The sequence below is a fragment of the Podarcis muralis genome, chromosome 2 (genome assembly GCF_964188315.1).
Source record: "Podarcis muralis chromosome 2, rPodMur119.hap1.1, whole genome shotgun sequence".
In the NCBI taxonomy this organism is placed as follows: domain Eukaryota; kingdom Metazoa; phylum Chordata; class Lepidosauria; order Squamata; family Lacertidae; genus Podarcis; species Podarcis muralis.
The window spans coordinates 76398191-76420796 of record NC_135656.1 but is presented as its reverse complement, the minus strand read 5'-3'; the positions used below and the strand labels follow the sequence as shown (position 1 = coordinate 76420796).

General features: G+C 40.0%; 1 protein-coding gene across 19 annotated transcripts in view; it reads right to left on the bottom strand.

Moving 5' to 3' along the window:
• Positions 1–22606, bottom strand: part of ATP2B2 (ATPase plasma membrane Ca2+ transporting 2) — a 355474-nt gene that overhangs the window by 55830 nt on the left and 277038 nt on the right. For all 19 annotated transcript variants that reach the window (XR_013391957.1, XM_077924827.1, XM_077924825.1 and 16 more), the window contains 5 exons: positions 18375–18539; positions 17575–17789; positions 14949–15191; positions 7740–7981; positions 6639–6873 (listed from right to left, as the gene is read on the bottom strand). Coding sequence is in view for 18 of the 19 variants with exons in the window: in XM_077924827.1 (XP_077780953.1) it covers positions 6639–6873; positions 7740–7981; positions 14949–15191; positions 17575–17789; positions 18375–18539 (1100 nt within the window). In the remaining variant the exon portion in view is untranslated. The remainder of the gene's footprint in view (positions 1–6638; positions 6874–7739; positions 7982–14948; positions 15192–17574; positions 17790–18374; positions 18540–22606) is intronic.

The window sequence follows — 22606 nt, the reverse complement described above, 5'->3', positions numbered from 1 at the left end:
GACTAAAAACATTTAATTTATGTATATAGCTTTGATGTATGACACTCCATCAATCAATGACTACTGCTATTTAAAACCAAAGGCTCTGCAAACACAGCAGAACTCCATGCACACAATAGTGCTCCTTCTTCCACTCCTGTCCCCTCCAGACCCCTGTGCACCCTCAAATTTTGGGGGCACATGGGGGAAACAGGTGTCCCGTTGTACCAGCAGAATGCTGCTCACACAGCATTGGATGTGATCCAAAATGTTTTCTTCTATAGAGTAACACAGAAATTCCTCTTTACATAAATTTGAGCAATCATAATGCCATCCTATGGGATGCGGGTGGCGCTGTGGGTAAAAGCCTCAGCGCCTAGGGCTTGCTGATCGAAAGGTCGGCGGTTCGAATCCCTGTGGCGGGGTGCGCTCCTGTTGTTCGGTCCCAGCGCCTGCCAACCTAGCAGTTCGAAAGCACCCCCGGGTGCAAGTAGATAAATAGGGACCGCTTACTAGCGGGAAGGTAAACGGCGTTTCCGTGTGCAGCTGTGGCTCGCTAGAGCAGCGATGTCACGCTGGCCACGTGACCCGGAAGTGTCTCCGGACAGCGCTGGCCCCCGGCCTCTTGAGTGAGATGGGCGCACAACCCCAGAGTCTGGCAAGACTGGCCTGTACGGGCAGGGGTACCTTTACCTTTACCTTTAATGCCATTCTGGCGTATCACACCTCTCTCAATCCTTGTAAGGCTAATAATATCATGTGGGGAAGCAGCCACAATCCTATGCACAAGAGAGATACAGACATGCAGACAAAGAAGCTAAGTCGTAGGGTGGCAGGGGCCGGTGTGGCTTCTACATAGAAGTCGCCAAAGTCACATTGAAAAGCTCTTCAGATTCTGACACTTTGCCTGCAGATTTGTTGACGTTCTTGAGTGCAATCCTACACATGGCTACTTAAAAGCAAGCCCTACCAAGTTCAAGAAATTTTACTCCAAGGTATACGACTACTTTAGATGACAATGCTAGGCCCCAGAGGTGGGGTACCTCAGACCCAGGGACTGAATGCAGCCCCCCAGGCCTTTGTATCTGGTCTTCAGGGCTCCAGGCAGGGCACAACTTACTCCTCAGGTCACAACTCCCCCTGCTCAGTGATTTCCTTGAGTGCTTTTACCTGCCTGAAATGTGATCTTTAACTATGATAGTGCCTCTTGCTTGCCTAGATGGAAAGGCAGGTGGGGGGGGGGGGTGGAATGACAGAGTATGCAGAAACCTCCATCTTCTGTGTGACTGAAATATAGCCTACTGTACATGTTACACCAGTGTTGAAAGGTCTGCATTGGCTCCCTATTACCTACCAAGCCCAATTCAAGGTTTTGTTGTTGATATTTGAAGCCCTAAGCAACTTGGAGCCAAGATACTTTGCAGACTGCTTCTCCCAGTACAGACCAATCTGTTCTTTAAGATCTCCCAAGGAGACCCTATTGGTTATTCAGTGACCAGAGGATTATTCTTGGGATGCCTTCCCTCAGGTAATTTGTGAGGCAGAGACAGTAATCACCTTTCAATAAATCTTTTAAAAAAATTGCCCTGCACTCTGATGCTTACACTTTTACATTTGCTTTGTGCACAGCACAGTTTTATTTGTCATGTAGAGTTATGTTTCTATCTTGTTTTTAAAATCATGTTTTAAAGGTAATTTTATTGAATGGTGTTTCATAGTGTAAACTTACTGTAAACTGCTTAGAGATTTTTAATATTTTAAGCAGTGCCTTTTAAAAACAGATAAATAAACAATGACATCAGTTGTTCTGCCCACTTTTGCCTCTGGAACCACTCACCACTGGCATGCAGCCCCTGGAAGGCTTTCCACAGGGTAATGTGACCTTCAGGGTGAAAAAAGATTCACCACCCTTCTATACACTCTTACCTGGAGGCAAATCAGTGGGGCTCACTTCTGAGTAACTCTGTATAAGATTGCACTTTTAAGTTTGCCACATTTTTAGATACTGTTGGAAATGCTGTATGGAAGACCAAAGTGCATTGGCAGGTCTTAAGAATACAGCCATTTTACCGCAGGGGGAAAATGAGGCATTGTCACATGAGGCCTGCTAGGAAAGAAACAGCCAAAGTTCTACCACACACAAAAAACGTCTACCAGAAATTCTTCTCAGCTTTCAGTTGGTCTCAGTCACTCACATAATTAAGTTGACTTAGTAATGTTTCCCCGTGACTTTCTAAATATCAGCTCTGGGTACCCATGTGCAACAAACAACCATAATATTTTATTGTTTAATTTAAAAGAGATGAGAATCACCTTCCCACTATCCAGACAAATGTGGTTACCTCTTAAGCTGTTAAGAAAGTAAATCATGCGTAGGGCCATGTGTTAGTAAAGGTAAAGGTACCCCTGCCCATACGGGCCAGTCTTGACAGACTCTAGGGTTGTGCGCCCATCTCACTTAAGAGGCCGAGGGCCAGCGCTGTCCGGAGACACTTCCGGGTCACGTGGCCAGCGTGACAAAGCTGCATCTGGCGAGCCAGTGCAGCACATGGAAATGCCGTTTACCTTCCCGCCAGTAAGCGGTCCCTATTTATCTACTTGCACCCGGGGGTGCTTTCGAACTGCTAGGTTGGCATGCGCTTGGACTGAGCAACAGGAGCGCACCCCGCTGCGGGGATTCGAATCGCCGACCTTTCGATCGGTAAGCCCTAGGCGCTGAGGCCTTTACCCACAGCGCCACCCGCGTCCCTAACAGGGCCATGTGTTACCAGGTGTGAAATCTCCAGAAAAATCCCTACTAAATGCAAAATAGGGTTTGTTTTCTTCAGAAAGTTGCATTCTGAAACAGAATGACTACCTGCATCATTTTGCCCTGTAGGGTAAAAAGCAGCTCAGAGGGGCCATTTCTACAAGAAAAGCAGTACTGCACAGAGGAAAAGAAATGTGTCCCCTTCCAGTCAGATTGCAGCATCAAGGCAATTATGGGTTGAACAAATGTTTGCTGTGGGGCATTTTTGACAGATAGGTGGTGCCACCCACCTGCAAATCACCTGATGTCATTATGGTGCCAAGTGACAACTTCTAAAGGGCTTGTTGTCACAGAAGGCACACTGTCACCCTCAAGCAGCTGTCAGCAAGCCCCACTTAGCAAGGAATAATCAGGAGAGCACTTTAAACTTCTGATAGTTCCTTTGCACCATGTCTTTACTTGCTCCAGGTGTGGGGAAGGTGGACATAGTTTGAGGGAAATGGCCTCATGAGCCAAATTCAGACCCCTGTCTAGATCTGTGCACTAGGAGTTCCCCATTGCTGTCCTAGATTCTAGGACTTACTTAATAGCTACTTAATAAAGTAGCCCCCTGCTGAAGAAGGAAGAGAATGTAGGAGGTGGCAGCACTGACATTCAGCAGCAATAAGAAATATTTTTGTTATTTTTTGTCTTACTCATGCATGTTTTCGACCAAACGTAACGGCAAGTCTTTTAACTCTGACAATTCCTACACATTTCTAATGATTTTAACCACACTGGTCCAAAAATAAATAAAACAGGCTGTGAGATTATCACAAAGTGAAAATCACCAGAGCTGCATTGGGAGCTGCTTGTTAGGAGAGACCAGGCTTATGAAGTGGCTGCCACACAACTGTGTTTCATGTGACAACTAGCACATTGCTTTTTTTAAAAAAAATGAATAAGGTATTACAACTATTTTATTTCACTATCCAAAGGACTGCTTTTGTATTCTATTGTCACAACACATAGACCCATTTCTAGAGAATGCACAGGCTGTTTTTAAACACCATCTTGGCTTTCACATTGAAGCTGCAAGTATATTTTCAGAAAACTAAGCTGTCCGCCTGTCTGCCTATGTCTGTTTCTAAAATCTCTAAGCAGTGTGCAAAAATACAAACATAAAAACACGAAAGTAGTGTAATAAAAAACAACAACCTAGTAATAACAGCATCCAACATTATGGGTCAGGGACTGATTTGTAATGCACAATTCCTAACCCTATTTAATTTCTATGCCGATTTCTCTTAGTTCCTCTTGCCCAGTCAGCCAACTTTCAGTGCCACCAAGTACTGAAGACGACTGCTCATTGTCTTATGAGCCAGGCTTTCCAGCAGTTACCTCTCTGGTCAGATCCAGAAGCTCCTTATTGAACTCTTCCTCACTGCTCAGTGCCCTTAGATAGCCTTTCTGTCAATCTTCAGCTTAAGTCAGTGATTCAGCTCTTTTGAGGCAGTGACACTACTAGGCTTCCCCTAGCCTCAATAAGCCTCTTGCCCATACTGCTTTTCCTTTTCCTTCTGCTCCAGACTCCAGCCTTCTTCCTTCTGCCTCCTCCTCAGCAGTTTCCTTCAATCCCACACTCTCCCAATACAGTAGCCTATTGATGCTCTGGTCAGCCTACACTTCAACCAATAAGATTTAAGCAGCAAAAAATTATCATTGTCCCCTCATCAGACCACTTTTCCTGTGATCAAGAATTTCTGTCCAAATTCACTTTTATAATCCTCTAACCCAGTATAAAAAGAACCTAACTTTTACCAGTCCTGTCTTATATAATTAATAGCCAACTGTCGCCTGCCAATAGATACACTGTAATTTAACCTGAACCCTTCTATTACCTTCATATAAAACAAACTTTGTCCCTATAAACAAACTGCAAAATGTGATTTCTCCACATAGGTGCTCCTCACTATGGTGGTTACCTAGGCCTCCAGTAACAAAGATGGATCTATCAGTACCCCAAAAATCAAAAGGCTTCCTTCAGAGTCAGTAAAAACCTATCCAGAACTGGTAAAATCCCATGGGGACACTCATGCACAGAGTCTCCATTTTACCAATCTGCAGCTTAGCAGTGCATCCAGGGGCCAATTAAGAACAATCACAGTCTCTCCTGATTCAGACTGTAATGGCAAGATAGAGCTGGGTGTCATTTAGCATGCTGACATTAGGAGAGCAAATATTCTAACAACTGCTTCCAGCAGTTCTTTATCAATATTAAACAGCATTGGGAACAAAATAGCGCTCTGTGGCATCCCACAGCACAGCTACCAGGAGGTGGACACATAGAAACCAATGCTATTCTTTGAACCCAGCACTGTAAGTAGGAGTGGAAAGACTGCAAAACAGCAACTGACAGAAATGGTCCAGGAGGATACTGTAGAAAACAGTACTGAATTAGCTTGCTGAAGTGCCCTTTGGATCCCATCTTGAAGCAACTAAACTGTTGGGAGGATGAGATGAGGAGCTCCATAATTTTTTTTAAAAAGTTATCAATTTAAAAAACAGTATTTTTATTTCAAACTGCCATGCAACATTTCATTCAGTGAACAAGCCATTTAGTGAATGAGCTGAAACCTGTTTGGAGTGGAAGACATTTCATCTAGATATACCAGACACATAATAGAATAGAAAAACAAGTCATGTAGCCCTTTTATAACCACCTACTGTTTGTTAATACATTATCAGTAATGATTTCAAAAATCATCATAGCAAGTGCACCCATTCATGTCTTGTAATAAACAAGCTCCCCAAGTGAACATACAGTGGTACCTCAGGTTAAGTACTTAATTCATCCCAGAGGTCCGTACTTAACCTGAAACTGTTCTTAACCTGAAGCACCACTTTAGCTAATGGGCCCTCCTGCTGCTGCCGTGCCGCCAGAGCACGATTTCTGTTCTCATTCTGAAGCAAAGTTCTTAACCTGAAGCACTATTTCTGGGTTAGCGGAGTCTGTAACTTGAAGCATCTGTAACCTGAAGCGTATGTAACCTAAGGTACCACTGTATTGTTATCAGTTTAGGGTTGAGAGATGAGAGGTTTGGGGACAGGGATGTGACCTGGAGGAAGAGCAGCAAGCAGAGAGAGAGAGCCATTGTGGATCTCTGCTTGAATCCAAGGCTACGGCTATGGGAGAAACAAAACCCTCATGGGGTGTTAAGGCTGTGGACCCCTCCACTGTAGGCTTAGGTTGCATATGTGTGTAAAGAAACCATATATCATTAAGACACCACAGTGTCTGCTGTGCCTCATTTCCAAAAGGAAACATGAACCCTGGGGTAGCACCTGGAACCTCTGGAATCTCGCACCACTTGGAGATTGGGGTCGCGTGCAACAATATGTAAACAATGCATCAAAGCATGAGTCTTCTGGTACTACTCTCAAACCTGCTAAAATGTTTGTGTGTGTGTGTGTGTGTGTGTGTGTTTTAAAAAGAAACATCTCTATGTGCAGACTTGCTTGGACCTATTTCTATCTACCAATTCCTTCTTCCTCATACTAGCTGCAGTCCTCAACAGCACACTGACCATTCCACAGCGTTCCCCAGACCTCAGGAGTAAAATGAGTATGTACAATGAACGGAAGCAAAAAATGGGAGGTGGGAATGTTGCATGAATGGGCCTCTTTTGATACAACATGGTGTATTTTGGGCCACACTGCAGTACAAAGAATTGCTTTCAAAAACTGAACTGTAGGAAGCACATTTTTTTTATTATTATAATAATAATAATAATAATAATAATAATAATAATAATAATGTGAGTGCCTTAACATTCTACACCTAAAACCTATTTGGAAATTAGTATTATTAGTTCATGGAACTTACTTCAAATGAATAATGGTTTAGGATTGGGGCTTAAGTTTAGCATACCTCTGGTCTTACAGGGTCTTCTATGCCAACCACACAAATGCAGGTCAGGTCAGATAGAATGTCGTTTTCATCCTCCCAGTCTGGTTCAGGGCTGCTGGGGAAGTCTCGATAAGCAACACAGATAGTTCTCAATCCATCACAGGCCATAGGTTCAATCACTTTCTTTACCATCTCATCCCGATCACGAGGTCTGAAGATGCGAGGCTCGCCAGCTGAATTAAGAATCTTAGAACACCTGGAAGGAAAGGATACCAGCAGCAATTCTACAGTTCAGAAACAATTTACTAGACAACAAAGAATAAAGATTTCAACATGCCTGAGATACAGAATTAATTTTAATAAGTAGCAAATTGATTGGTACCTTCCTAAGCCAAATGGGTGATGGAATTCTAGTTATCAGTGGAAATAACGAATTATAACATCTCTTTGTTGGCAAAAAAATAATAAATGTTAGAACAAAGATAGAGAAGAAGCCTTGAATGCATAACAAAGGTAGTCTGAATAATGTGAGGGGGTTCAGTGTTTAAAAATCATTGGTCTTGAACCTAGAAGAACTGAATTTAAGTTTAACAAGCCCTGAATCAGACTTTTAGCAAGCCACTCATAGTAAGCCAATTAGTAACAGTGAGTACTATCTCATCCATTCATGATAAATAATAATACACACTTTTAAATGTGCTGCTGTTATTCTTAAAATAATTCAATTCAATCAATTAATCTATACTTTTTCCAGGAAGCAGAAAAATAACAATTTACTTCTTTGTGATAAATAAGATAAAAGGACATGTACCATGTCTGCCAGGAATTTCTTCTACGTCTCACTTAAATGAATGGCAGCTATGCATACGCAGTAGTGCTCTTCCTTAGCTCCCATTCATTACCATGGGACTTATTTAGGAATCACCTAATACATGGCATCTCACAGGAGAGCACTTGATAATGTAAAAACATGTTCCATTGTTCCATGCTGTACATTTAAGGTCTCTGTGTGCGCATCTGTCAATCTGTGTTAGTAAGATTTAAACTAACCAAATAATGAGAACTGGATCACGCGCATACCCAAATTTTGTGACGTGTTCAAAGCAAATATTAAGTACATACTTCTTTAGGACAATTTCAGAAGCTCCTTTGCTGTACATTCGGAAACTTTCATCTGGCATTTTGATGACAGTACTCATTGATTTTCTCACAGAGTTAAATGTGTACACTTTGTAGAGCTTCTCTTCAGGTATTTGATTCCGGGCAGGCTGGTAATCCTGCTTTAGGTCCAAGACAAACCCCAGCAATCCACACTCTGTCTTGTTGCCAACCTGGCGAGGTAGACCACCATCCTTGTCTGGTGGCTAAGGAGAAAGAAAGAATTGGGATTTCAAACTTTCCTTCGTGTCCCCACAGCATAAAGATCTTACATAAAGCCACACTATGCATGTGCAGCTTTCCCTCCGATATTTCCCTTTTTTATTTTTTAGTAAAGCAGCAGAAGCTTGAGATCTTGATTGGAGCACTTGTAGAGGGCCAGGTCAGCTGCCTAACCTTTCCTCTCAGGCAGACTTTCTATTCAAAATTTTCCCGGATGCTGCTTTCCACCGTGTGGACGAGGCGTAGAAAAGAGCACTCTGTCCCCCACTCTAGTTTTGTGCTCCCAACTATAGGCCTCTGCAGCCCATTTAAAACCAAAAAAGGTAAGAGCAAAGTATGTGTAACTTGTCATCTGGGTCTTACTCTGGAAATCTTAACTTACCACACAAATTCAAATAAATAAAGACATTTCACCCTCTCCCTTTCCTTGCAGAATGCAAAGCGGCCAACAAAATAATAATAAAAATCATTTTTTTAAAAAAAATTGCACCAAAATATGCACATCCAGATAACATGTTAAAAGATAACATGTTACTTCAATTGCATTTCTATTTAACAGTGACCCTTAATATTAACAGAATGGAAGAGAGCTGATGTACTGTGTTTGTTAAAAACATGAGCTTTGAACTGCAAGTTCTCTGTTGAAACCCTATTATAGTGATGGGTGGAGTCACTGGATTTGAGGAAAGCCATTATTTCTTGGTCTGAGCTCTCCATCTGGGGATAATAACGACCATTAGTAAGGTTATTATTGATTCATTCATTCACCTTGTACCATAAAGGTATCAAGGTAATTGACATCAATACAAGGAAGTAAATTGTATTCAAGAAAACATAACAAAACCCTCGATTTTGTACACACTGAGTACCTAGGCAACAGTCCCCCCATATAAATCACCTTTCCTTCTCTTCAGCAACTTAATAAAGGCTATAAAATTCATTCAAAATAAATGTATTTTCCTCTGATAATATGTTTTGACCATCATGACAAATAATTTCTAAAAGGATTTTAGAAATGTAACTTCTTAACAAAAGAATAAAAAGTGTGACCCCCCAAGGCCAGTGACTCAGCTACATTACTAAAGAAAAAGCGTTTTATATGTGTTATAATACTGTGACACCAGACGGCGCTGTGGAGTTCCGTTTTTCACCAACGTGATTTTGCACTTTGAGGTTTACAACACATTTTTCTGAAACACTTTTTCGATGTGTCTAGATCCAGCCCAGGTCTGACCTAACCATAATCTAAATAATTGTTTGCATCCACCGACATATTTACTCAATGCAGGCTTGTCCTCCTCCCTAATTGAGACAGGCATTTCTGCTGTGGTTTAAAGTAATTTTTAATAAAAGATACTCATTGTTTTGAGTGTACCTGAGTAAATTTAAGTATAAATAAGAAAAGACAATAATTTTCAGAAGAGGTCTTAAATTCTGTGAGACCTGCTAGAACAGCTGCAGATCCCACAATCTCACCATGGTGTAATAAAATAAAGCATACGGTGGCGAGAATTGGCAGTGACATTTCCTCTCCTGGAATGCTTCAGCACAAACCATTTCCTTGCAGACTACTGTCCGCAATCTGTAGTGAGAACGAATCTGCTTTACGCTTTAAAATGAAATTATTTTAGGCTGTTTCATGTTTATTAACTCTCAAAATTAAAGCAAAGAAATAAAAGAAATTTAACTCTGCTACAATGAAAGCTATTATTTTATTTCCACCTGCAATTTCTGCTATGCTAATCATACCATAAATCTTTTCTTGCAGGCTGAGTATCAGCTGTACCAGACTGCCATGGTGGCTGACTGCCCCGGGTCTAAAGTGCACAACAATCAAAGTTATTATTATTATTATTTGTATACACCATTCAAATTAAAATAGAGTCTTTGCAACCAAGTATTTGCAGATGCCAAATAAACTTAAACTAAAAAAAAGAAAAGAAATATGTATCTAAACTGAGGCTGAAACATGATACAATGCAAAAACAAAGTTACCTGGAATTTTTGAAAATAATTGTTTAGAAAACTGTCCTAACCATAAATCCTAATCAGAAGAGTTATGTGAGACAAGTTGTGCATTCAGATCAGGCTGTTGAACTCACGATAACTGTGATAATTTCTCTCATTTGTCTAAATATACAATAATCCACTATTCATTTTTAAAATCTTAGTTTAGTTCAATGTTCTAAAACAACTAATATTTCAATGTTCTAAAACAACTAATGGGTAAGGAAAGGGCTAAACAGAACTCTCAAATATTTGGGAATTTGGTTAACCTCAAAGAATATAAATTTGTTTCAAGATAACTATATAATGGTGTGGAATGAAATAAGGAGAGACTTGGAAGTGTGGGAATGAATGAAATTATCACTCCTGGGTAGGATATCTGTAATTAAAATGAATGTGCTACCAAAGATGTTGTTTTTGTTCCAATCAATTCCAACAATCAAGGGGGCAGGTATATTTAAAGATTGGCAAAAGATAATTTCAAGATATATCTGGCAAGGGAAGAAACCGAGAATTAAATTTAAACTATTAACAGACTGTAAAGAAAGAGGTAGTTTTGCCTGCCAGACTTGAAACTGTATTATGAAGCAGCCTGCCTCTGTTTGTTAAAGGAATGAATATTATTGGAAAGAATAGATTTATTAGATTTAGAAGGCCATGATAACAGATTTGGGTGGCACGCATATTTATGGTATGATAAAAAGAAGGTACATAAAGGATTTGGAAATCACATATTCCGAACGTCTCTCTATGAAGTATGGAATAGGTACAAAAACCTATTGGAAAGGAAAATACCCTGGTGGTTATCACCGTTAGAAGCTATGAGTGTTAAGAAAATAAATATGAATAAAAATTGGGTAACATATGAAATGTTACTCAAAAATGATGGCAATAAATGGAAATTAAAACCATACGAAGAGGTGAAAGAATTTGTTAATGATTGGTTGCACTACTACCAAATTAATGAGATGTTTAAGGATGATATGAAGAAAAATGTATTTGGAAATACCAAATCAAAATTCGAAATTGAAATATTGAATAACAAATATAAAACATTGTCAAAAATGTATAAAATATTGCTGGAATGGCATCTGAAAGATGAAGAGGTAAAGTCGGTAATGATTCATTGGGCTAAAGATTTTGGCTATAATATAAAGTTAGAAGATTGGGGAAAATTATGGAAAGAAGGAATAAAATTTACAGTGTGTAATGCCTTAAGAGAAAATGTGATAAAATTATGTATAGATGGTATATTACACCGGTGAAGCTAGCCAAACTCTATAAGGTAGATAATAAATGCTGGAAATGTAAGGAAAAAGAAGGTACCTTTTATCATATGTGGTGGGAATGTAAGAAAGTGAACTGCTTCTGGGATATGATATATAATGAAATTAAGAAAATGTTGAAATATATATATATACGGGGAAAAATGGAAGTTTTTCTACTGGGAATTGTAGGTACAGACATTAACACACAAGATACTAAGCTTTTCCTATATGCAACAACTGCAGCAAGAATTTTATTAGCACAGAAGTGGAAACAAGAGGAATTACTGACAAAGGAAGAATGGCAACTGAAGTTAATGGAGTATGAGGAACTGGCCAAAATGACAGGAAGAATCTGAGAACAGTGGGACCAGAAGTTCATCAAGGACTGGACTAAATTTGTAAATTATTTGAAAGACAATTGATAGGAATTAATTTGTAAATTATTTGAAAGACGTTGATAGGATTGCAAGAAGCTTTTAAGGAAAGGTATAAAAATCACTGCAGAGAAGAATAAGAAAATATGATGCTCTGATGTTTTTGATTTTAAAGCAATGGTTAAGTAGTGAAAATGCAGAAATCTGAAATGAAAGATAGAAAATGACAAGGAAGGTTTGAAGGAAGTCATGGCCCTAAAAAGCCAAAATGTATAATATAAGCGGAGAGATTGTAATGGTTATTGTAAAATTAATAAACATGATATGGCAAAATAAATAAACAGAACTCTCAACTACAGATTCTTCTTGAAACTATTCTTCTAGCCACACAACGAATAAATAGTTCCAACCTATTCCTCTTTAAACAAAATGTAATACAAAAACAGTATGATCGTTATTCATCTAGTTCAAGGGGTAGGGATCTGATGCAGCCCTGCAGCTATTAACGATAACGATAACGATAACGATAATATTTATTACGGCCATAGGCCCATACAGGTAAAAACAACACATAAGTGACAGCTTGTGCCTTGGGGAAAAGAAAAAAAAAAAAAAACAGTCGCTAAAATACCACTATAACAATAAATACTATAAGATGGAAAGGCATGCTACGCCTTAATTAGCTTGTAGCGCTCCTTGGCGTCGCTTTTGGGAGAGGACAGCGACCAGGAACCTAGCCACTTTCAGGGTTGTGTGGGAATCCTTATCCTGCAAGATTTGGGCAAGGTGGAATTTTGGTGGGGTACCCTCTAGTTTCTGTATGATTGATCCCAACAAATTTGCCCGTGGCACATTGAACAGGGGGCAAGTGAACATAATGTGCTGGAGCGACTCCGGCGTCACCTTATCACATTCGCACGTGGCAGGGACTTGGCCCTTTGAGAATCTATGTCTCAGGACATTGGAGGGGAAAACGTTGAACCTCGCTTTGGTGAAGGCCAGTCTATGGGCAACAGTCGAAAGGGAGGAGAGGTATGATGGAACGCAATAAGTTAAAGTGATACCAATGTTCTGGGGCGAACAAACACCTCCCCCCAGCGTATAATTTTGCTGCAAGTCGATGTCATCCAGTCTTTGACAGATCAGTCTTTGAGCAGTGATTTGATCTAGTTTTAGGGAATCTGAGGGAGAGATTCCATAGCTCAGGAGTTTGGCATGAATTTTACTAGTCCAAAGGCTGGAGAATTCATCTCGCCATAAGCATTGGACAAGGTAATGATTTGGTAATCTATGCCACAATGATAACCAGTAATTGAAGACTTGCTTCCACAGGCAAGTTTCTAAGGATGCGATCTTCAATTCTAGTCGCATGGCTGCGTTGCTTACGCACAGGGGGAGCATTAGGAGCCGGCGTAGGAATTGGCTTTGCAGAGTCTCAAGGGGAGCAAGATCTGTCATCACGGCCCAGAGCGGGGCAGCATAAGCAAGCACTGCAACCACTTTTGCCTTGAACACCTTTAGGGCCGAGGGAACATGCAGAGCTCCGTCCGAAAAGAAAAATCGGAGGAGCGCATATGACAGGGTTTTGGCCTTGTTGAGTAGGTGTTGAATTTGAGCTTTCCATCCCAAGTTGTATTGAAAAATAACTCCTAGATATTGAAATTTTAGGACTTGCTCTATTTTTGCTCCACCAAGCTTCCATTTGTATAATCTCCGGCTTCTGGAGAAAATCAGAATCTTGGACTTAGCGTGGTTGATGGTTAATTGGTTGAGTTGGCAATACGTGGCAAAGATCTTCAGAGCTCTGGTTAGTCCAACACGTGTATAAGATAGAATTACCGCGTCATCCGCATATAAAAGGAGTGGGCAGCGGTAATCCGCTAGTCTAGGCGCGTGTGTACTTGGAGATGAGTTAACTAGGGGTGCTCGCATGTCGCTGATGAAAAGGTTGAATAGGCAGGGAGCCAATATACATCCTTGGCGCACTCCCTTGTTTATTGGTATCGAATTTGTGAGGTCGCCCGCAGGAGTAAGTCTCACTCTGGCAAGGGTACCTTCGTGGAGCTGACTTATGAGCCATAAGAGTCTTCTATCAATGCCCTGTTTCGCAAGTTTCTCCCAAAGAATATTTCTAGGAACGCTGTCAAAGGCTGCCTTTAGATCTAAGAAGGCAGCACAGAGGTTGCCCCGGGGAGGGGAGGAGTACTTCCGGGCCAGATGATATTTCTGTACAGCTCTTGGGACTCTGATTAGGCCACACCCACCTTTCACCTGCCCTGTTCCATGCCATTGTTGAGTGCTTTTTGCCTGGCTGGATATGAGTTTCTGAACTGTGAAAATGCATCTTGCTTGTCTGGATAGACAGATTGTGTGTGTGTGTGATCATATTTACTAGCCAGCGTAAAGTAAGCCATTTTATCTTAGCCTCAATCCCCTCATGTGCAATAAGAAGGATAATAATACTGATTTAGTTGTTAGGATTACAAGTAAGTAGTGCATGCGAAGCACTTTGAACAGTGGAAAGTACTGTGCAAATGTCATCCTCATCATTATTATCATTATTTATTACTATATGAACCTTGACTTGCTTGAATTATGCAATAGTGATCTGCGCTGTCTACAGGGACAAAAAATGTGAAAGATAAGTTTTAATAGATTTTGGGGGCCTTTAGACATTCTTTATAAACCCACCTCTTACCTAAAAATATCAACTTCATGAAAATTTGGCATGGCACATGTAAGTTACAAAACAGAATGGTTTTCGAAACATTTCTTTGAAAACTACAAAACATATAAGGTAAAGGTAAAGGTACCCCTGCCCGTACGGGCCAGTCTTGACAGACTCTGGGGTTGCGCGCCCATCTCGCTTAAGAGGCCAGGGGCCAGCGCTGTCCGAAGACACTTCCGGGTCACGTGGCCAGCGTGACGAAGCTGCATCTGGCGAGCCAGCGCAGCACACGGAACGCCGTTTACCTTCCCGCTGGTAAGCGGTCCCTATTTATCTACCTGCACCCGGGGGTGCTTTCGAACTGCTAAGTTGGCAGGCGCTGGGACCGAGCAGCGGGAGCACACCCCGCCGCGGGGATTCGAACCGCCGACCTTTCGATCGGCAAGCCCTAGGCGCTGAGGCTTTTACCCACAGCGCCACCCGCGTCCCTTACAAAACATATAGATATAGACTTATTCTTACTTTGACCAAACCTTCACACAACAGCATTTTTATTACAGTGGAAAGAGAATTCTAAGTATTGACACAGATTCCCCAAATGTCTTTTTAGTGTCTGAAATCAAAGCCTACCTACCAGAACTTTTGAAGTGTAAGCGCTGTTGATGGCAATTGCATTAACCAGCAAATCCAGAATTTTGGCTGGAATGGAATCTGGGTCAGGGATCTCTTTGTAATGGGTATCTCCAATGTACGCTTGTACTACTGTCATCCGGTTGGTGGTTAACGTCCCTGTTTTATCAGAGCAGATGGCTGTAGCATTACCCATCGTCTCACACGCATCCAAATGACGGACCAGATTGTTATCTTTCATCATTTTCTGAAAAAGAAGAAAAAAATAAAGCCTATTTGGTAAATAGGTTGAAAATCCCTTATGCTAATTAAATGCATAAGCATTTCTTAAGTAGAGCAGATGGATTAATCTTTCCACAAAATCCCATTTGCACTTGTAAAACATAGAAACTTCAGGTACACAAAATGCATTTTTACAAAATTCCTGTAAATGAGGGATTAATGTGACTTAATATCTGCCAATATTTTAATGGTTGGGTGTTTTTTTTTGTTTGTTTTTTTAGGCACATGAGACAATCAGCAGAACAAGAACAATACAATCTGGCTACAGTTTTCAAACATCAGTACAAAAATACTGAAATTCATTTGAAAGATACACTTACCCACCCACACAAAGCATTAAACCAAAGTAGGAGTGGACATATTTCTTCCATTCCATTTTGTAATTCTACAGATGGCTCTGTCCTGTGTTCCACTCTACTTATCTTCCAATTTTACATTAAGGATTTCTATAATTAATTTTGGTAGCAGTGCATGTACAGTTTGCTCTTGCTGAACTTTCCATTTCTTCCATTTCCATTATTCTTTTCCATTTAGGTAAGCTGTGTGCATGAGTGATCATGCACATTTAAAAAACCCCCAGTCATTTCTGTTTTCTTTGTTTGCTTTTCAGCATACAGTTGTCTACACCACTGCATTTACATTTCTTGGAATGGAAAGGTTCTGGTATTTTAGACTTCAGTGGAGCTCTCCACCCAAACACTGATCCTTACTTGTAATGGAAACATTTGCAGGGAGGGGGGGAGGAGAAAGGCAGGAATGGAACTCAGAGAAACACACATGTTCTATTATGAATGTTTATGGTAGCTCTTGCTGCTCTCTATGCCTTCCTCCCATTACCAGCCTTTTTTTTGTTTGTCTATATGTCATTGTTGTTGAGATTGTGTTTATATAATCTAAGAACAAAACTAATACAGTGTTTCAGAACTGCTATTAAAAAGCCAGAATATTAAAGCTACTAAGAATGGTATTAAGCATTGTGATGGCAGCAATGCATCAGTATAGACAGCAGTCTTTACAAATTCTGGAAATCCAAGCCAAGAAAAATGGCAACAAAAACCTTCATAGGTACAGCTCCGCAATCCAAGAAAAGGGAAGCGGGAACCACTAAAACACTAACTTTGAAAGAAAATTCAGAAGCATCCTTGGGGGAAAGTCTTAAGGGAATATTAAGAGACCTCAAAGCTGAATAGCAAATGATAAATACTGTACACATCTGAGTGTTCCTTGGCCTGTGTAAGCAAATTGAGGATGAGAGGAGGAAGATGTGCATTGCACATGAACCTCTAATGCAATGACTCAGCACTCAGTTTTCTAATATAGGTACAGATATTTTGCCATGTGTAATTGATGGTTTTACCAGGCTAAAGTAATGCAAGGTGATAAGCAAGCATGTTAAGGGAGCAGATAAAGAGAGGAAGTGGTAATTTCAATTTATCGAAGAAGAAGAAGAGGAGGAGGAGGAGGAAGAAGAAGAAGAAGAAGAAGAAGAAGAAGAAGAAGAAGAAGAAGAAGAAGAAGTCGTAGTTTGCGGAAAAACAGGAATTACGTTACAACAATAAGTGCCTACCAACACCCTGAAAAAATCCTCTTTGAGGAAAAAAATAGACAGTAAACTCTATTACATTTCACCACAATGAGTACCAGTTCCGTACATAACTCCATACAAACTAGCACAGGAAACCCTCATCACACAGTACAGAGATCTGCTGTCCTAAGGCAATTAAGTTCATTGTGAATTGTATTTCAGACTCTGCTTTGGTGTTTGGGTTCCCATTCAAATGCATTTGCATTATTTACTGGATTATGTTATTCATGCATATTGAAAGCCTACTACTGTAGAATAATTTAATTAGGTATATATACCTTACTGGAAATTGAGCTATTCTAGCATAAGTGTTTTCCCCCCATAACTGCAAAATGGTTGACACAATGGCACCTGAGGTGCTTCAGTTTAAGTGGAAATCCATGTCTCTTTATCCAAGTCCAATTGCTTCATTCACTTCTTTAAAGAGATCCCCCTAAGTAAAGCCCACCCATGTTATTGTTTGAACTATTAGTTCCACAGTAGTGAGGGAAGTTCCTCTAGAGAAATATTCTACTGTGCACAATGTCAACATTATTCTATTCTATTCTATTCTATTCTATTCTATTCTATTCTATTCTATTCTATTCTATTCTATTCTTCGGCTACATTTTTCATCTGAAGACATTAGCATTCTGAAAAACCTTTAAAATTACACTGACATGCAGTCCTGTTTACCTTACTAAACAGTAAACCAATTTTTATGTAATCTATTAACAAATTGAATAACTACGGAAAAAATCTTGGTTTCAAGACTGTTGCTTACCTTTACAGAGTAAGCGAGGGAAATAGTAACTGCAAGTGGAAGTCCTTCTGGAACAGCAACTACAAGCACGGTAACACCAATTATGAAGAACTTAACAAAATACTGAACATAGATAGGTGTGCATTCAGGCAACCATGGCTTCTTGCTGACTACGAAGTTTTCAACAGTGAAGTATAATACTAAGATGATGACAGTGATGGCAGACATCACCAAACCTGAAAAAGACAAAAAAAGTTAACTTTTACTATAGCAAGTGTGGGGTGGGTGTGTGGAAATCTTGTGAAAAATATATTTGTATTTAAGACATCATGCTACAACATTTGTGTGTGTTAAAATCTCAGTTTAATCATTATTGTGTCTGACAGCTTAACTATGAAGCCCAGAGACATGATCCAGAATCACACATACATACAGCCCATCAAAACTACTTATGAGAATTATCTGACTCTGCGTAAGGCAGCGTCCTATGTGATATTTCGAGATCTTGAGCTCAGCTATACCTTGGGGAAATTGCACTGGACTCTTATCACTACAGAGAATGAGCAGAACCCCACGGAGTCTCAGTTTGGGTTCCAAAGAAATGTGTTTAATACTACAATTGCTTTGAATGCCTTGAGTGTGGAGTGCAAAACCATAGAGTGCTAATCGGGTTCCTTGTACAAAAAAAAAAAAAAGTGACAAAGGGAATGGCTTTGGGAAATGGTTTTTATCTATTGTGCGCAGATCTGGCTGGCAATTAGTCTAAACTCTCTAGTACATTCCTCATGACAATAGGCTACCCCATCAAATGTACACCATACCTGCTTTCCCTATCTGGACAGCCAATTTAGTCAGCTTCCCTTGGAGGACAGATTTTTCTTTCTTATGCATGTTGGCTTTCCTCTTGTCTTTATCGTCTCCATCTCCACCTTCAGCACTCTTCAGTGGCTGCATCTCCATTGCGGCAGCACCATCCTGCTGTTTGGCTAACAGTGCAGAAGGGGGGAAATTATTTAAGAACTGTAGCGTTACTTCAAATGTTTCATTTAGAAAATGAGATATCTGGCCTTCAGTGTTGGCTTCTGCACCACTGCTTTCCTTAGAACAGTTGACATGCCGGGTTATTTTGATAAGATTATAAGCGTCTAACCATTTCCCAGTCTTCAATTTACAAAGCACTTTAGAAAACATACACAAAGGTCTGCTTCTGCCTCCCCTTCTCTAGAATGAAAGTCTGTTGGTTTTATAGCAGTTTTTCACTTTTAAGTTTAAAAAAGGTTTTTTCTTGCATTTATATCACACTATTATTCTGCTGTTTGACCCAAAGCGGCCTACATGGGGTCTCACGTCATCCCCCTTCCAAAGTACTTACCAGACTCAGACCTTTAGCAAAAAGTGGTTTCATGTGCACTCACACTATATCCTGAGACCAGGATATGAATGATAGATTTATGACCTATATAATTAACTATCTAACTTTTTTTTTACATCAGAAGCCTCCTCAGAATTATATAATTAAATTGCCTCTGGATGCCAGCGTCTACTCCACCTCCTTTATTCAGAGGCAAGGTCTGACGATTACTTCTAAGTCTGTTTGCAGCATGCTTTACAAGTAGGGATGGGAGAAGAATTTGATTCAGTTTGCATTTAAAGCATAATTTATCAAGCTCACACTTTCCAAAACAATATGAGAACTGAAACACAGCCATCCTTCAAAATTTGCACCTATCTGAATTTTGTGATACATTTCTCCCACCAAATAATGCTTATAAAAACACATATATTGGGAGTGAATGAATATATTCATGAAAAAACATAAAAAGGGCATTATATTAGGAGAGACTGCTTGAAAAAATGTGTACATTAGTCAAAACTGTGTACAAATTGTGTTAATTAGGGAAAAATGCACAAAAAACTGAAGGCTTTTCATGATGATCTGTTGTTTGTAAAATTCACTTGCTGCAGAAATGTGGAAAACTGAATTTAAGATTATAAAGATGAGAACTGAAAGAACTTGGCAGATCCTTTCATCCCTACTAACAAGCCTCCCCATAATAGAGAACGCTACACTATTATCGAGAACTCTTGTATTATTATTATTATTATTATTATTATTATTATTATTATTATTACTATTACTATTACTATTAATAATAATAAAATGTATCCCATCTTTTCTCCCAAAGGAGTCCAGGGCTGCAAAGACATAAGCAACAAAACAATTTAAACATCTAAAAACAATTTGAAAAAGCTGCAGACTAGGAAAGAGCTCTACTTAAAAGGTTTGTTGAAAGAGGAAAGTCTTTGTGTGCCCAGGCATAGAAACATGCAACCCAGCCAGAGGCAGACCAATGAGGAATACACATGACACTGGTAGTTGGGATGAAGTAGGCCACACTTCTTACTGATTACAGATGTAAGTAGGTTTTGGCAAAGGAAGTGGGTGTGACTCTGGCGTCAACCAGTTCACCTGCTGGCTGACGAGAGGGCTGGGTTGACCCTGGGTTGAGTGTTGTTCCCACAACAGGTGTTCCCACAATGACCATGGAAGTACAATGGTTCTGGGCTGGGTAGCAGTCATGCCATGACTGCAAACCATGGCTTCCCCAGGATTTCCAGGTAAGTGGCAATTCCATAGATGCCAAAAAGAGAATACCAGTATGCTAAAGGCTGGATTCCTATATTGTGTGGAACAGACCTCCTGATAAGATGATATCTACAGGAGGCCCTTACCTGCAGAGTGCAGTGATCAGTACAGTGGTACCTTGGGTTAAGTACTTAATTCGTTCCGGAGGTCCGTTCTTAACCTGAAACTGTTCTTAACCTGAAGCACCACTTTAGCTAATGGGGCCTCCCGCTGCTGCTGTGCCGCCGGAGCACGATTTCTGTTCTCATCCTGAAGCAAAGTTCTTAACCCGAGGTAATATTTCTGGGTTAGCGGTGTGTGTAACCTGAAGCGTATGTAACCTGAAGCGTATGTAACCTGAGGTACCACTGTATAAGGGATGAAACCATCAGGTATGTGTATGTGTGTTGAAGCAAACAGACTTACAAGTTCACAGCATACCTTGCTACTGAATGGGGCAAGGTCAGAGCTAGAGAGGGTGGTGGTGGTAGTGCACACAGATTCAAGGTTCCACCTTCATTTTAATTTTCTAACACTCGAAGAAGTCAAATGTCTCACAACTGCAGTATGTTTTTACAAAGAATTCAGTATATGAAAAAGAAAAAAACCATCACACATTTATCCAAGCCCTAAGAGGTTCCCTCCATTTCTTTAAAGAGGAAAGCAGCCTTTGGAAGTGCAATTTTGAGCAGAGAAATGAAGGGGGAAAGGGTGCTTTACTCCTTCTCCATGTACCATTTTTTACACTTGCACATGTTCCGAGGTGGTAGAGTTTGTCCAAGGTAAATCTTGGAACAAAAGTTCTTGAATAGATTTAAGATACTGATTTTATATTCAGTTTACTTAGCCCAGGAGTCAGCCTAGACACGACAGCAGAACTGCATGCAGAAATGTGTCTACCACCGCATCCCTACAGAATGAGTGCAAGAAACCAAATTCTCCCCCTTGCCTCAGCCATCCAGCCATCTTTAAAGCCATTTCCCCCGAGAGTGATTTTAAGGAGAAAAACTGCCTATTAAAAGATATTGTGCTCAGCCCTGTCTACCAGTTTTGCAAACCTCTTCTCACACACACTCAGAGAAACACAGAGACGCTATGGAAGAGGCGATTATCTTTCTACCACTTCCAGGGGGTGGGGAAATTTTGCTGAAATCTTTTGGGAGGGTGACGCTTACCTAACATTATGAAGAACTAAACTTAGAAGAAGGAGAACACTGGAAGATGTTATAGCACAACATCCTTCCATAGTTATTCATAGGAGCACTCCAGCTAGACACTGAAGATCACTGTGAAGATTTTATCTTTTAGTTAAAAGGAAGCAAAGCCTCTTGCCACCTTGTAAATTTAGATAAACATCAAGTGCTAAAATACCAGCTATACACAGAACATGTTAACTACCACAACCGAGAACCTGCTCAGTCTTTTAATGCTCTAAACCACTCTCAAAAATATATGCAATTACAATTGCATTTGAAGTAGCAACAAAAAACAATAATCTTTTGTATAATTAAAACTGAAAACATGAAGAAATATGAAGAAAAGCAAAGGCAAGTGTTCAAATGGTTAGGAAAGCTGGTAGCTGTAAGTTGCACTAGAATTGCTTCATCATCCCTGTGTGTCTGTCTCACACGCTGCTTATTAAAGTTGGTGCAATAATAAAAATGCCATAGGGCACAATATATTACAAACTTCCCCTGTGCAATCCCAGCTGAAACTGAAGGGAGATGTGCAAAAGCACAACTATGGCCTTACATAAATTTAATGGTGTTGTTCAGGAGAAATTTTCCACTACTCATAGTATATTATGGCGTACACTGTTTAGAAGATCTATCAAGAATAGTTAGACATAATCAATTTAGCTTAGCACCAAGTAGGACTGTATGTGTTGTTTCCGTATTTTGAAATTCCTAAGAGGAACTAAAAAATTTATCTTCTTCATTATTCATCTATCTTACGCAGTTTATAAAAACAAATGTGTTCAACTGTTCTATACCAGTTATATTCGTTCTGCAAAGAAAAACATGTCAATAAACTGCTGTTAGACAAATGTAGACGGCAAATGTTATATTGGAAAAATAGGTACGATACTACTCGGCAAAGAAAAGACCTTTTGAGAATTCTAATTTTTAATTTACACAGGGAATATACACTTAAATAATCTGCACAGGAAATAAATATTATTTGTTGTTGTTTTAAAAAGATGAAACACACTGCTTGACAACTAGCTGAAATCTTACAAGGGTTATGTGTCTATGTGGTGAAGAACCACATGTGCCCTGGCAGTGCTTTTGAAGTTTCTTCTGCAACCACTTTTACACAGATGCATCCTGATGTCCATCTGAAAAGTGTATTGCTCTTTAGCTATGCAGTGACTACAACGTCTGTCTGGGTGCATGCTTCCCTGCATTCACACATAGAACTGCAGGA